Raw genomic sequence first — 15,327 nt, 5'->3', positions numbered from 1 at the left:
CCCAGTCTTTCAAATGTTATTCACCCCTGCTCTACTTGATTTACAAAAATGAACATTTGCCAGCTACAACATTTACCTTTGCTATATAAAGCTCGGTGAACCTTTGACGGCTTTTCCACATTAGAAGCTGCAGAAAATCCCGGAGGTAGGCGGATATGAATCAATGTTAAAGTTGAAGGCCGAGCAAAGATGCTTAAATGGACATACACTAAATACATCCGTACACCTGGAGGAAAAAAGATACAATTGTTAAGTAGTAGTGCTAATAGGTTTGACAGAACATGTAAGCTACAGAGATTTATATAATTAATGGCTTTCATAACTTTAATAATGCAGAGATGAGATGTGCATCTACATCCTGTTGTGACAGATTAGGTAATTATTTTTCACTCTTTAAAATATAAAAAGTACACATTTGTTATGTGGATTGTAGCAGGGTGAAGAAAGAAATCAATTACACAAAGGTAAAGAAAGATCAAAGTTGTATTAGGTATTTTTTGAAAGTTGTTACAGAGAAAGGCTGAGGGAGATACCTCATATTATCAAGAACGGCCCAAGTCATATGTTGAACAGATGTTGGAACACAGCACCCTCTAAACAGCTGGAACCATTCTTGCGATTTCTGCTGAATACCCAATATTCACTGCAGAACTTTACTTTATGGCCACAGTTTAGCTTAAGCACCATTTCTTTAACAGAGCTTCCTGCCTCCATGTCTTGCTAGGTCTTTTTTCCCCCTCTCTCAAAATTAATTCACTGTATCTCTGTTTCTTCTAGGTGCCTTGCCACTTAACTTTCCCTTGTGCAAGAGTGTGTTAATGTAGCATTACAGTAAAATACAATTAGCTCATCTGATCATATTTCCTGTCTGGTCTACCTAGTAAGACTGTCATAAATCTTGCAAGCCTGAAAGTACAATTCTTCTGTTGTTTCCTTTAGAGCCCAAGAAACTAGGCAAGGTCCTCTCAGAGCCCCTTGCCCTGCCCATTATCCAGCTACAGGCTACAGTGTTTCTTATCTAATTGTTCCCTAGGCAGGGTTGCTTGGCCATTTCCCCAAGGTCTTTCCCACATACCATTACAATAGCCAACCCAAGTAAGATGTAAGAGCCTTACAAATGCTATACTATTCACAATCACATGCTAGACCAATAAGATAGGATACTGAATTCCTACCTGCATGACTGACTGCCAGTAACTGACAATCTATAGACTCAGAATTTTCAATCACTGCAATCTGGACAATTGGTTTAAACACCGAACGATCGATGTCCTAAGAAAAATTCAAAAGGGCACCTGAATATTTTGTGAAAACAAAATCATCTAAAATAAAACAGTTGGGTCTGTAAGCACATCTTCTTAGGTCACACAATTTACCTGGCAACCCTTCCAGCTGCAGACACAATAGCATTCTGAGAAACAGAAGCAACTCTCACCATCCCTTGGCCATCGGAACCTAAATCATAAACCTGTAATTTAATTATATTGTTTTAGTGGATTTAAAATAAAACCATCTATCATTAATTCCATGCTGCAAAGTGTTGCTTGTATATAGTACTCAACAGAAAGGCAGAATCCATGCTACATGGCTCAATGGAGGAAAGTACGTGAGAGGTTCTTGAATTAAATGCATGCAAGTGTGAAAGAACAAGCATGGGTAGTATAAAAAAAATAACAGGACCAAAGGAAAGGGATATTCAGGATTGATAACACAGCAAACATGGCATTGTTGTACTGCAGGCAAGTCTTGCAAATGAACAGTCAAGCGATGGGAAGAGCATATAAAAATATATAAAAGCATCAGGATGGATAGTAGAAGTGCCTGAAGCAAATGCATACGGTGTATACATTTCTACCCTCAATTCTGCATTAGTTTCAATGGAATTTAGGCATAAAAACAACATGCACTGTGTTGACAATGTGTAACATAAGAAACCCATGAACAATCAGAATATCTAAAAGTCATACCTGTATCACCCCTTTTTCAGAGCGTGTATATAAAATGTTTCGGGAGTTGTCAATGGCTATTTGAACAACTGGGTCTATAAATTAATTTTAAAATTCAGATTATTTGTTGAAGACCTAGAACTTATTTGGAAAAAAAATTATAATATGAATTGCTTCGCTTTTGTAAATCAGCTGCATAGCAAGTCTGAAAAAATATCCAAACTCAGAATCATTATCCAAGGATTTAGTTTTATTATGTTAAAATCAATTAAACTGTTATGTAGTAATAATTTAGGATGTAAAATAAAATCAGTTAATTGGACCAGATGGGCCATACATATTATTGTGTTGTCAACACAAGTATATTTATGCTTTATTGTTACAATAGATTATTCATCACCTACCATCTTCTGAAAACGTGAACTGCAGTAAAGACGGAACAAGAAAAGAAAGAGTGCTCTTCGAGTGATTGATCTTCCTACAGCGCTGACTGAACCAGCTGCTTCTGCCTACAAAAATAAAATTTCATTAGCTACAAACAAGCATGCAAATCCGTGGATTATTTTATTAATTTATTCAGTAATCCCAATTGTTGCAAAAAGCAAATGGTAATTTTAAACAAGGTAAATCAAAATACTTTTAACCAAGGCTGATCCAAAGAGCCTTTGAAGGTATACAAAATAGAATTGCACACTTTGCGTGTTGTGCTTCTCTTTTGGACTCTGCATAAGAAGTTTAATACTTGTGAATTTAAACCATGAAGGCCATTACATTTCTATTCAAAGCTTCAATAGCTTGTCATCTCTGCTTAAGTAGTATTTTTTCTCAGTTGGAAGGTGTAGATTCTTTCTTTTTTTAAAAAAAATAACTTTGTTACATTTCAAGATAAAAAAAAACTACAATCAAGAAAAAGAGTTCATTCCTATCAAAGATGTTTTCAAGCCTGAAGTTTATAATTTTATAAATCCATATTGTTACTTCCACATATCTAATCCTCTGTATATGTGATAATATTTGTGCAAGAAAAAGCAGTTTAATCTCTGTGAAATCTATTAAAGCAACTATTGATATTAAATACAATTCTAAATGTTTTGCAGTTGACAAAGTCTAAAGATTAAGCATAAAATCACTGAAAATGTACTGATGATAATCTCTTAGCACTGTCCATTACAATAAAAAAAATACTCCAACCTTTCTCCTAGGATCCTTAAAAATGCAGTAATTCCTCGCTTTAAACTGAAGAAATGCAACTTCAAACTTGACTTACCTGGTAAGCAACTTCATACAGACAACCATCCTTGCCAGACATAAAAATGCGCCCATTTTCAGCAGAGGTTATAGTCAGCAGATAGGTGTTATCAGTAGGAAGTGAGTAAAGGGGGTCAGGGAGAAGCTGCATTCCACCAGACATACTATCATTCAGCGTTCCAGTGCCTAATGAGACAAAATAAATTATTATTGTTTGGCTTGTTTAAACACCTTCATACTGCAGTAAAGTTATTTTAAAAGCCACCAAGAATCTCATCTATGCACTAGAATTATTAAGTCTTATTTTCTTTCAGTAATCCACTGAAAAGTTAGAACACAAAACCATAGGCTGCAAGGGACTTCAGAGGTCTTCTAGTCCAACCATTAAGCCTACAGGAACAATTTTAAGATCAACGTCTGTGTTAACACACACATTTTCATGTATCAGATCCAATGCTAAAGGCAGCAACATTTAATTCAAAAGAAGCCAAAACAGCCCTATGGATAGTATGTATCTTCCTCAAGGAATGGGAATTTCAGCATTCTGCATAGTATCTTAGTTGTTCCTAACACAGAGCTCCGATGGCATTCCTGGGATCTGTTGGAGCCACTCTCCCAGATTAGAACTCGCAGTTCTGAATGCTTCCTACTAACCACTGGGACCACTTTGGCCTTTACTTTCCACATACTCTCTAGTTCCTCTTTCAAAACCCGATACTTCTCCAAATTATAATTATGGATGGATGGATGAATAGATAGAAAGACAGATAGATAAAATTTATATGGCTGCCCATTTCTGGGTGGCGTACAGAAAGGATATACCTTCAACCTACCTGCTTGCAAGGTAGTATAGCTGAGTCCTAAAATTACTATATCCACAGGAGTAGCTAAAACCAGCAAGTGCCGTATATGTGGCTGAAAGATGCCTGTGAATAAATATATATATATACATAAGAAAACGTGTCCATATACTGATTTTTCACTAATAAAAATATTATTCAAATCTTTAAATAAATAGTGGCCTTTTAAACAAAATTAAAAAGAGGACCCACATACTGCACACTGGTTTGAGGAACAGAACTTTCATAACACCTGGTAGTCTGAATAGAACTTCAAGTCTTGTAACTATTATTTTTCTATCCTGAGGGAGATCCTGTAATCAAACTTCAATCAGGGTGATTATAGGACCATGCAACTCCTTTAAAAAAGGCACACTGCAATGCATGGGAGTGTTTAAAAAGTCTTTTTTTTTCCACCAGTCAAGTTTGTATGACTGCTTGGAAAGCTGCTATCAACTACTTCCATATGCACATATGCTTTTAACCCCTTTGCTTTGAAACATATATAAAGAAGCAACTGGGATAAGCTTACGAAGCAGACACACACAAGCCTGAAGGGATGGGTTTGCTTTAATGATTAGAAGAGAAGCATTGAAAAGTGTCTGTTTGAAAGGATTTGTGCCGCTCTATTAATGTATACAGTACTATCAAAAGTTCACATGACATGGTGAACAAAGCTTAAGGCTTCTTTGGAAATACCTGCTTGAAGCTGCTGGCTTTTTTTTTGCGCATGAACAGAGCTGCAGAATTATCCCTATTAGTTCAGCCTGGTTTGGCACTTCCAAATGTGCTGTACGGCTTGCTCTGGGCAGAAACTATAGAACACCCCCTTCCCCTTCACACTCACAAAACCAACAAACCATGGTGTCTTTATATTGTTCTTGCTACTTTCAAATATGTAAAAAACATGCTTATAACATGGAAGATACTCTGCCAGCTGTGTTTCCATGTTCAGGAGAAGACAGAACTTCTCTCAAAAAATAAGAACACTCCATTCTCTGCCCTGTCCCTTTATGGGCTTGTTTATATAATCCTTTACCTGCTTTGGTTTCACCAATCCAACTGCAAGAATGGTTTCACTGAGACCATCAAATAAGCAAGGTCTCCCCTGTAAAAAGCAACACACACAAAAAAGCTGTATTAAAATATAGAGATTTAGGACATATTTCTCAAGGAACTTGAACTGATAAGTGTAACATTTTGATTTTTATGCAGATCGTAAATACACACCACAGTAAATTTTGAGTTGAATATCTTGTGTATGTGTGTATGTAAACATGTACACAAACATACATTCATTGCAAGATACAAATTCTTCATCTACATACCCATCTTCATAATTCACATAAAGATGTCACTATCGATGGTCAGCCATGCCCTACTGATCTCAGGAAACACTCCCATCATACAATTACACTGCATATCTGAAATACCAAGATTTAAGGAATATATGGAACTTAGAAGACTTTGCCTGATATAAGAAGAGATCAGGGAAACTATATAAATCCAGATTGCAATATTGTGCTGGGCACTCAAACCTGAGAATACAATTTTATGCTACACATATGTTCAACTGCTAAGAGTTTAACATTATGTGCACAAATTTAAATAAAAGTACTTTTTAAAGTCTATTCCAGTGAAGAAAAATTATCCACAGGACAAAATGTCTTATTTTTAACTATATTTTTTAAAAAAATTACCCATATTTCATTCTTCAAAATTAATAAAAGCATACTTTTCTAATATATTTTTCAAACTTTTGAGATAAAATTTGTGTCATTTTCAAATAAAATGTTTTCCATAAAATAAACATTTACAACAAAAAGTGTTCTCTTATGTTTATGTAAACTACTATTGCAAACACTATAAGATTTCTTTACATAGGGTAAAAAGTATTGGCAGTGGCTTTATGTATGTTTAATTCTAAAAAATTGAAAAAACAGAAGACAGAATAAATAAAGGCAACTAACACTATATGCAGATGCTGGTGAAAATATACCAGAGTGAAGAAGAGCCAGCATTTCTCCGAGTCACCCTCCAACCCACCCACCTCACATAATAAAAATCGCATAACATTCACTAATATCAAAACGAGGATACGTCCAAATTGCTCAACAAGTTCATGGGGTAAAGGAACTCTTCGAATTGAGCTTATTTCTGGAAGGCAGGGAATTGAAAGAAAGCCAGGTCCCTGTAATGGATAATCCATATCTGACATGCCAGAAACAGAGGGACTACCTGTAATTGAGGGAAATAAAAAAAGAAACAGTAAGACACAAAAGTACTGCAATATCAATATGTACCTCTGGTAAGATGCATAAATGATTTTCTCAATATTTTTCTGTGTGTTTCCCTATTGACTTCTAAGAAATTATTTCTGAAAAGTCTGAGAGAAATTAGGTGGGGTGGGATGGGGAGACGACACACAATTCACAAAGAAATACATTTTTAAAAAAACGATTAGATCCTTCTGAAACATTAGCCAAATACATGTTCTAAAAGCATGCCACAGTCATTGATACTTTTGAAAATCTGGATCTTCCTTCAGGTATTGGAAGCAAGACATTAGGTAAGTTATTTTGGGAAGCAATAATATCTTTTCTTGTTTTGACTGTGAATTTTGTTCTTAGTTTTGGAATATTTTGATTTGTTTTTATGGCTGCATGCTTAGAGTTACATTTTTGCTAGAGGAATTCACACATACTTGAACAGAATCTTTGATCTGCTTTTCAACTGACTAAATTTGTTTTCTCTCATTCTACTAGACACTTATTTTACCCTAGAAGAGCTTCCTTGGATTAAGATTAAAAAAGATGACATACCAACCATTCTGATTTGAATTGCCCTCTATGATTGATCTTGAAATCAGCCAAAGTTAGCTGGCATCTGTTTAGAAACTGCTTGGCTACCTTATTAAAAATGGCAAATTTAAATCTGGAACATATTTTTATCATATAAGCATGGCAGGTCGGCTGCAAGATAACAGAGGCTTACCTGACATGTATCTTACTCCTTTTTCAAAGCCAAATTAAACTTCTTCCTTCAACCGAATCCTTTAGGTTTTCAAAAGTGAAATTATGTTTTGAAAATCTTTCCACACTGTGTAAATTTTATACTGCAGTTGCCTTGGAAACAATATATTTGCAATCACTTTTAGCTTGCAGCCTAACTATGGTTACCCAAAAAATTAGACCTGACTACTTAGCTTTATAGCTACAGTTGTTAACTGCTTTTATTTTTAATATAGCCTATTTTCCATTCTTAAGTTTCGTAGGATCATTCTATTTTGTCAGACAGCAGAGGAGGGACGGATTGTTTTCCCTGTGTCCCATTATAAAAGTGACTTAAGGCCATTTTTCACACTTATGATCGTTGCAGCATTCCCACCAGTTTGGATGCTTGACAACTGGTTGATATTTATGAGAGTTGCAATGTCCCCGGATCATGTGATCCTCTTGCAACCTCCTGACCATCAAAGTCAATGGAGTCAAAGTCACTTAACCACCACAGTGATTCACTTAACAAATGTGGCCATAAACAGTCGTAAAACGGGGCAAAATTCATTTTAACAAACTTTTCACTTAGCAACATACATTTTGGGCTCAAATGTTAGGGCTACCTGTACTTTTGCCATCGGCAAGTCTACATTAACAGTCTCGGAGAGGCACCCCCAGAAAAGACTTGTGTTGGGAGGAGTGGACACTTAACCATTAGGCTTTACTGCCGGGGAAACCTGGAGGGGCTTCTGAGGTTTCCAATGAAGCGATTTAATCACCGCAAGTCAGAGGTGCGAGAGACTGAAACGGGGTGCCGCTAAACAAGGCGGACAACAGGAAAAAGTGTGTGCCTTGCACAAAACGAGATTACGGGATTCCCAGGCAGCAGGCATTCACCCCGGCCGAGAATTATGGGCGCTGTAGTCGGCCAGGAGACAAACAAGACCTTCCTCACCGGGCGCGGGCACGTTCAGCAACTCCGAGAGGTCCGGGTAGCAACGGTCTTCTGGATCTGCCGCTCGATAATACGCCCCGCGTTTTCCAGGGCTTCCTGCAGGGCCGGGGCGGCCGCGGGGTTCAGAGCGACCGGCATGGCCGCGGCGGAGAAAATCCCGGCCTCTTCAGAGGGCCAACGCGGGCCACTAAGGAACCGCGCGCCTCGCGGGCAATCCCGGCAACCCCCGCGCGCTCGCCCGCCCGCCGCGGCGAACTGGTCAGCGAGGAGCAAAGCCTAGATCGGAATCACAAACGCACACTTCCGGCCTGTCGGGTCGAAGATAGGCGAGGAGTGCTCTCTGACTGGAGGGCGGGGCTGCTGAAGGGCGCGATGGCTTCTTGCCGGGAGGAGCGCGAGACGCCCAGGAAAGTGACAGCAGGATTGGGGGGGGGGGGGAGGGGGGGCAAAAGAGTGTCATTCCCAAATGTTGGTCCCCTGTGGAAATATACTGTTCCTCTTCACGCCACTCAATGCAGATTTGGAGATATAGGTAATCTTTACTATCTATATCTCCAAATATAGAACTCAGAAAGCTGCCCCAGGAGCTGCTGAAGCTGTTCTAACAGAGGAGTTATTGGGACTATCATCTGCACCTCTATAACTGTCTGATTGGGTTCTGCAACCCAATAAGACAGACACAGACTTCAGAGGATAATCGGAACTGCAGAAAAAACAATTGTTACCAACCTGCTTTCCATTGAGGACCTTTACACTGCATAATTCAAAAAGGGGGCTGTGAAAATATTTACAGACCCCTCACATCCTGGACATAAATTGTTTCAACTTCTACCCTCAAAACGACGCTATAGAGCACTGCACACCAGAACAAGTAGACACAAGGACAGTTCCCCCCCCCCAAACGCCATCACTCTGCTAAACAAATAATTCCCTCAACACTGTGAAACTATTTAATAAGTCTGCATTACTATTACTATTAATCTCATCGTTCCTATCACCCATCTCCTCCCTCTTATGACTGTATGACTGTAATTGTGTTGCTTGTATCCTTATGATTTATATTGATTGTTTCTTGGTATGATTTGATTGCTTAGTTGTACCCTATGACTATCATTAATTGGTGTACCTTATGATTCAGGATGAATGTATCTTTTATATACACTGAGCGCATGTGCACCAAAGGCAATCCCTTGTTTGTTCAATCAAACTTGGTCAATTAAAAATTCTATTTTATTCCATTCCATTCTATTCTATTCCATTCCATTCCATTCCATACCATACCATACCATACCATACCATACCATACCATACCATACCATACCATACCATACCATACCATACTATACTATTCTATTATACTCTGGTCTATGACTTTAATAAACTGAATTGAACTCGCTCTCTCTGGTCATTTTCTCCGCCGGCCACTAGAGGCCTCTATACTCTCCCAAGAAGGGAGACGCCCACTTCTTCTACCAAAGCGCCGCTTCCTCCCTGTAGTTTTCTGTGGTGGCTCCGGCAGAGTTTTAGTCTGCGTTTTAGGATGCAGCAGCCCGAGATGGAGAACGGTGAGTGGCGGGGCGGCTTCTCTTGCCTCCTCCACAAAGGCTGGCAGGAAAGAGCGCTGAATGTTTCTGTCTCCTTTCAGAGGCCGAACAGGTGGCAGGACCAGATCCGGAGCTGGCGGCTACGATGGGTTTCTCGGGCTTCGGTAAGTTTTGGAAGAGAACCGCGGAGGACCAGAAGGAGACGGGTGGGGATGGGATGCAAAACGTCGGGCAGATCTTTACGTGAACCGGGGCTCCCATCCGGAGGGGGGGCTCTGGGGAGTGGGGGTATCCTGCAAATCCTGGGCGCCCTTGCTTACCTTGCTTGAAAGTTGCAGGGGCAAGGGTTTTTTTTTAATGTCCCCCACCCCGAAACAGCAAGACTTGGTGATGCTCAAGGGCTCCTGGAGCCCAGGGATGCATAAGATGGAGAGGAGAGGGCTTCCAGATGTTGTTGAGTCCCAAGTTTTGGCAATTTATGGCTGAAAAATATTGTGAATTGCAATTCAGTAACATCCCGAGACTTCAGATTTCTCAGCTTGGCAGCTGTATCTCTGCAGTAATTTTGGAGGCTTTTTTATTGCTCAGATTCCAATTTTAATTGTACTGTGCATGCGCCAAGTGTACTGTGCACGCGCATTAAGTGAGCGCATGAGTGAACTGGCAATAGCCCCTGCGGGAACCCACCCCTGATTGTGTGTTGCACAAAGTTAAAAAATGATTTTTTTAAAAACATGATCTCGCAAAAGCTAGTATATCCCAAAGGTGCTTTTTCAAGAAGCAACTGGACTTCCTTGTTTTTCTTTGAAAACGTTTCGCTTCTCATCCAAGAAGCTTCTTCAGCTCTTTAGCTTGTTGAGTGAGAGTTTTCATCTGATGGTTTGTTTCAGAAATCCAACTGATCATCCTGATTTACTATCTTTAATATTTTAGGCTTGCAGAGATCAAGCATTTGGAATAATATAGCAAAAGTTTTTAATCTGTCAGCATGTTTCTGTTTTGCATATATAATTAACAAAACAATAATGTACTTATTGGGAAGCATTATTTTAAAGTCCATAATTGAGTCTCTTTGAAGTTTCTGATTGCAGGAAACAGATTCTCAGAATCTCCTTTGGTTTGTGAGAGTGGGGCTGTTCTAATAAAAGTTCCAATCTTAAATATATTTACCCCATAATAAGTCCCTTAACTTTGTATGACTTTTTCACAGTATGCAATATAGCAGTGATGGCTGCCTTTTTGTCGTCACGTGCTAAAAGCAGGCAAGTGCGACAGTGCCCACGCGCATGCTCACACACATAATGCAATGCATGCGTGATGCCCCCTCTGCTTCCCTGCACATGCACGTGTGACCCCCTATGCATGCATGCACATCTCCCTCATGTGCCCCCCTGCACATGCGCAGCAGAGACCCAAAAATCAGCTGGCTGTCGGGAGCCATGCGCCCATGCATGGTGGAGGTGAGCTGGTGCGATGGCTTGCATGCCCACAGAGAGGGCTACGCATATCACGTGTCGCACGCATGCCATATTTGCCATCACGACAATATAGGATTGCATTGTAAAAATATATATTATTTACCAGAGCATTCCTTAATCTCCAGGTGTGCTGAATTATTATGTTTGTAATTCTCAATCAGTGTGGCCTGCTGGAAGGTTGTGGGATTCATCCTGGCAAGGAAACCAGTTCTCACTGTGTTTCATAGATTGATTTATATTTTGAGATTAGGGATGTTTTCTTTTAATATAATATCACTTTCTGGGAAATTGGATTTTTTCCCCTTCTATCTAGGAAAGAAAGCTCGAACATTTGACTTCACTGCAATGTTTGAACAAACCCGAAGAACTGCTGTAGAGCGAAGTAGAAAAATTCTCGGTGAGATATGCTGTACACAAAATAATTTTACTTTATTTTGTTTTGCGTATTAAATGTATATTTTCCTGCCTGTATTTACACTGAAGTCCGAGAACCAGGAACATCCCTGGACTGCCACATTGTTAAAAATAAGTTAAGAGTTATCAAAATAAATATGCACCCATATTGTATGAAAACCACAGTGTCTGTGAAAAGCTTGCTAGCATGTTAGATGGAGGTTTAAGTTTTTTTTTCCATTCTGTAATATAAGGCTCACTAGTTATGTTTTTAAAAACTAAAAATATAAATAATTGCATTCATTATTGATCTAGTCCCATTCTACTCCTCTGGCTCAAAGAAAGTACTGAAAATAAAATAAAAATTGCAGCAATGAATAAACAGCAGATCATGGCTAAGGTTTACTCAGCTTGGTGGGTGCGTCTTAGATTGTTTTACTATCCAAAATAGTAATCCAAAATTCTATCCAATTAAAATTTGTGAATATTTGAAAGACTGGAAAAAAATAAATTGAGATGTTTCGGGTTTTTTTTTTTTTAATTGATCTTCTGATAGTTCAGTTCTAAAAACTCTGGGCTGATCTGTTTAATTTATATATTTGGAACAGGAATTTGCAGAGATTTCCCTGAGTTTTTTTTTCCAGTAGGTGGCAGTATTACCAAGAAAACCAGGACTTCATCATCTTTGTTCATGTAATACAATAATATTTGACCCTGTGACTGTATCAATCCCTGTTTCTTTTTGGTAATCCTTTATTATTCAGAAGAACGTGAGAAAGAAGCAGCTGAGAAAGAAGAAGAATTTGCAGGCCAGCAAGGAGGTGCCAATTCATCAGGGGGTGCAGGATCACAACCATTAAAAAAAGTATCTTCCAGGTATAAATAATACAATTTTTTAAAGTTTTGGCAGCATGTGCACTTCATAAATAAATGTTTTTCCCCCAAGCTGAAAGAGAGGAAGCGTCATTCCTCTAATTGCATTCAGCATGTTTTAGAGACAAGATAATTCCTTTTTTCTTAGGGAGATTAGCAGGTTGTTATGGCCCGCCAGTGGCCAGCAGAGTTGGCAGTGAGGAGGTTGGGGAGGAACATGGGCCAGTCCTGGAGTCTGGGGAAGGCATTTAAGAGGGCTCTGTGTTAGAGTCAGAGATGGAACCACGGCTGTATGCCAGTTATCAGCTGCCTTCAGAGTCAGACATCAGTGAGGCAGACAAACAGCTGGAGCCTGTTCCCAGTGTGTGCATGCGCAGAGTTGCCAGACGAAGGGAACAGCTAAAGAACAGGGGTCGACTTAGGAGTAAGGCCACAGGTGGACAATGAATGGCCCCTCCCAGAGGGAATAAAAGAGGAGCAAAAGGAGGGTGGAGTTTGCAAGAGGGAATTAGTTTGCTTAATTGGTTCCTGACTCTCAGCGAGACTCCTTGCCAAGTTTTGCAGATATCGGCCTGGCAGCTCTCCAAGCCAGATAAGGTCTGTGACTGTAAATCCTCCCTTGAAAGACTTTGCTGGATGTGAATGAGAGGAATTCACAGTAAATTAATAAAAAGGATTTTTTGTCGGCACATGGAGTCTGCTTCATGGTTTGGGGAAGCCTAGGTCAGAACACAGGTTACCACAAAGCTCCCAAGGAGAATCATTGTTTTCCTCTTTGCAGAAATGTAAGATGTTGCATAGGGAAACGTATTGCAAGATCAGTTATTTCATTCCCCCCCCCAAACATTTAACTATTTGACAAGCATCACGATTAGCCCATTCGTGTTTGCACATCCCTCTATGCTCTGGCAAACCTTAGGCCGGGGGTGTCAAACTGGATTTGTTTGAGGGCCGGATCAGCATTGTAGTTCTCCGCGGGCTGGCCAGAGGGAGGGAGGAGGTGGGATGGATGCCTCCTGCAGGACCCTACCAACTAAAATGAAACACTGGGGGCCCACATTTGTTCCTCCCTGTGCCCGGTTTTGGCCGCCAGAGGCAATGAAGGCTGGTCGTTTGTTGTTTCCAAGAACTCTGCGTTCTGAATCCGGCTCATAGGCATGGATTTGTCTTGGGTCATCTTTCTTGCCCATTCTCCTTATTTCTTTGCACAGACATCCCCCAGTTCCATTCCAGGCTATCTTTTTTTCATTAGGCCCCTTTGAGAAGCTGAAGCTCCAATGCTTTGGCCACCTAATGAGAAGAGTGGACTCAGTGGAAAAGACCCCAATGTGGGGAAAGATAGAAGGCAAATGGAAAAGGGGACAGCAGAGGATGAGGTTGTTTAAATAATGTCACCAACACAATGAAAATGAATTTGGGCAACTCCAGGAGATAATGGAGAACAGGGGTGCATGCTATGATCTATCCGGTTGCAAAGAGTTGGACATGACTTAGCAACTGAACATAAGAACAACAACAAAGAGAAGGGACAGGTTAGGGCACTGATAGCTAATCTTTTCTGGACTGAATGGGCAAAGCGCAAGTGCGCACCCAAATGTGCACATGCATGCCTGAACTCCCAAAATCCAATGCATGCACGGTCCCAGTGAATGCACCCAGTCCCTGCATGGTCCCTGGTCTAGTGCACATGTGTGCACACGCCCTGGTACTTGCCCTTCACAAGTGCAACAGAGACCTGAAGACCAGCTGGCCGGCAGGAGGCACGTGTGCGCGGCAGAACTGAAGTGGGACAACGGCTCATGTGCCCAGAGAGAGAGTGCTGTGTGCCACCTCTGGCACGCGTGCCATAGGTTCACCATCACAGAGTTAGGGACTTCAACACTTAATAGTCAGAATACCTGCATCAGCTATTTCGTTTCTTATGATTCTTCCATTCAGAGAAATGTCTAGTAGCGAAAGTGAAGACAGTCTGGATGAAGAACTTGTTGGTCCTCCTTTACCACCCAAAGAATCAAGAGATGACTCTGATGAGGAGCTGATTGGCCCACCACTTCCTCCTGACTACAAGAACGAGGAGAAGGAGGACGACGATGATGACGATGATGATGAAAGTGCCCAGGAGGAAGATGAGGTTAGCATTTAGTCTCTCAATCATTGCATGGTGAGAAACCATAATTTCTGCCTCATCCTGTCATCACTCATTATGGGTGTGCCCCTTGCACGTAAGGAGAACATATGATACATAATTTGCTGCAATTACTTTTTCTTGTTCCTAAGCATTATGAAGGTAACCATACATATAAAGAGTAACATTTTATCAATATAAGAATATTTGTAGCTCAGGGTTGAACTCTAGGGTACTTGGTGCTCTCTGAGCTTGATTATTTTCCTGTGGATGTTTCATTACTAAACCAGGTGCCATCATCAGTGTTAGACGAGAGTGGGTTATTTTTAAACAGAGCGGCTGATAAGGTTACCTAGTTGGGTAATGAAATACCTGCAAGAAACCAACCGAGTTCAGAGAGCACCAAGGACTCCCACAGTCACATTTTATTTAGGGCAGTAATCTCATTCCCATTAATTGAAGGGAATGCATGATCTTCACTTGCAATGATCACTTGCTGGATAGAGAAGATTCTGCTGGGAGCATATGGGAGCAACAATATAGAGTTCCAGTATCTTGGTAACTGAATAAAAAAAATAAAGTCCTATCAGGATCTGAGATGTGTTGCATGGTACTAGTTCACAAGAAATTGGACCTATTGTGTGCAAGCTCAACGTATTTTAATTCTCAGTTTCATTACTGAAAGCACTGAAAAGTTTTACATTTGTTCTGGCTACACAGTCCCTGCCTTTCTGCGGCAAAAAAGGACAGGTTCCTTAGCCTTAGAACTTTCTACTCCAATAAGTTGGCTGTCAGGAGACTGCAAACCTTTTCTAGCTCTTGCTAGGCTTTGGGGAAATGCAGACCTTGCATTGTTCCAAAGATACTTTTTCAAAAGGCAACCCTTTGAAAATGTTTTGCTTCTCATTCAAGGAGCTTTTCAGTTCTGAC

The 15,327-nt window shown here is 40.2% G+C and overlaps 2 protein-coding genes across 3 annotated transcripts in view; one reads left to right on the top strand and one right to left on the bottom strand.

Moving 5' to 3' along the window:
* NUP155 (nucleoporin 155) overlaps positions 1-6,271 on the bottom strand; it is a 30,985-nt gene extending 24,714 nt beyond the window's left edge. The window contains 12 exon segments of the mRNA XM_032213731.1: positions 77-226; positions 1,176-1,272; positions 1,370-1,468; positions 1,968-2,041; positions 2,351-2,455; positions 3,210-3,380; positions 4,028-4,124; positions 5,076-5,125; positions 5,128-5,141; positions 5,362-5,377; positions 5,380-5,457; positions 6,134-6,271. Coding sequence (XP_032069622.1) covers positions 77-226; positions 1,176-1,272; positions 1,370-1,468; positions 1,968-2,041; positions 2,351-2,455; positions 3,210-3,380; positions 4,028-4,124; positions 5,076-5,125; positions 5,128-5,141; positions 5,362-5,377; positions 5,380-5,457; positions 6,134-6,251 — 1,069 coding nt within the window. The 5' untranslated portion in view covers positions 6,252-6,271.
* A 3,192-nt stretch (positions 6,272-9,463) lies between these two features.
* Positions 9,464-15,327, top strand: part of WDR70 (WD repeat domain 70) — a 129,992-nt gene continuing 124,128 nt past the window's right edge. Inside the window, exons 1-5 of one of the 2 annotated variants that reach the window (XM_032214340.1) lie at positions 9,464-9,549; positions 9,630-9,692; positions 11,320-11,403; positions 12,167-12,275; positions 14,211-14,403. In XM_032214340.1, the coding sequence (XP_032070231.1) occupies positions 9,525-9,549; positions 9,630-9,692; positions 11,320-11,403; positions 12,167-12,275; positions 14,211-14,403 (474 nt within the window). In that variant the 5' untranslated portion in view covers positions 9,464-9,524. Of the gene's footprint in view, positions 9,550-9,629; positions 9,693-11,319; positions 11,404-12,163; positions 12,276-14,210; positions 14,404-15,327 lie in introns of both variants that reach the window. The other variant, XM_032214338.1, reaches the window with a different exon arrangement.

The sequence above is a fragment of the Thamnophis elegans genome, chromosome 3 (genome assembly GCF_009769535.1).
Source record: "Thamnophis elegans isolate rThaEle1 chromosome 3, rThaEle1.pri, whole genome shotgun sequence".
Taxonomy (NCBI): Eukaryota; Metazoa; Chordata; class Lepidosauria; order Squamata; family Colubridae; genus Thamnophis; species Thamnophis elegans.
This window is presented reverse-complemented; position numbering and strand designations above follow the sequence as displayed.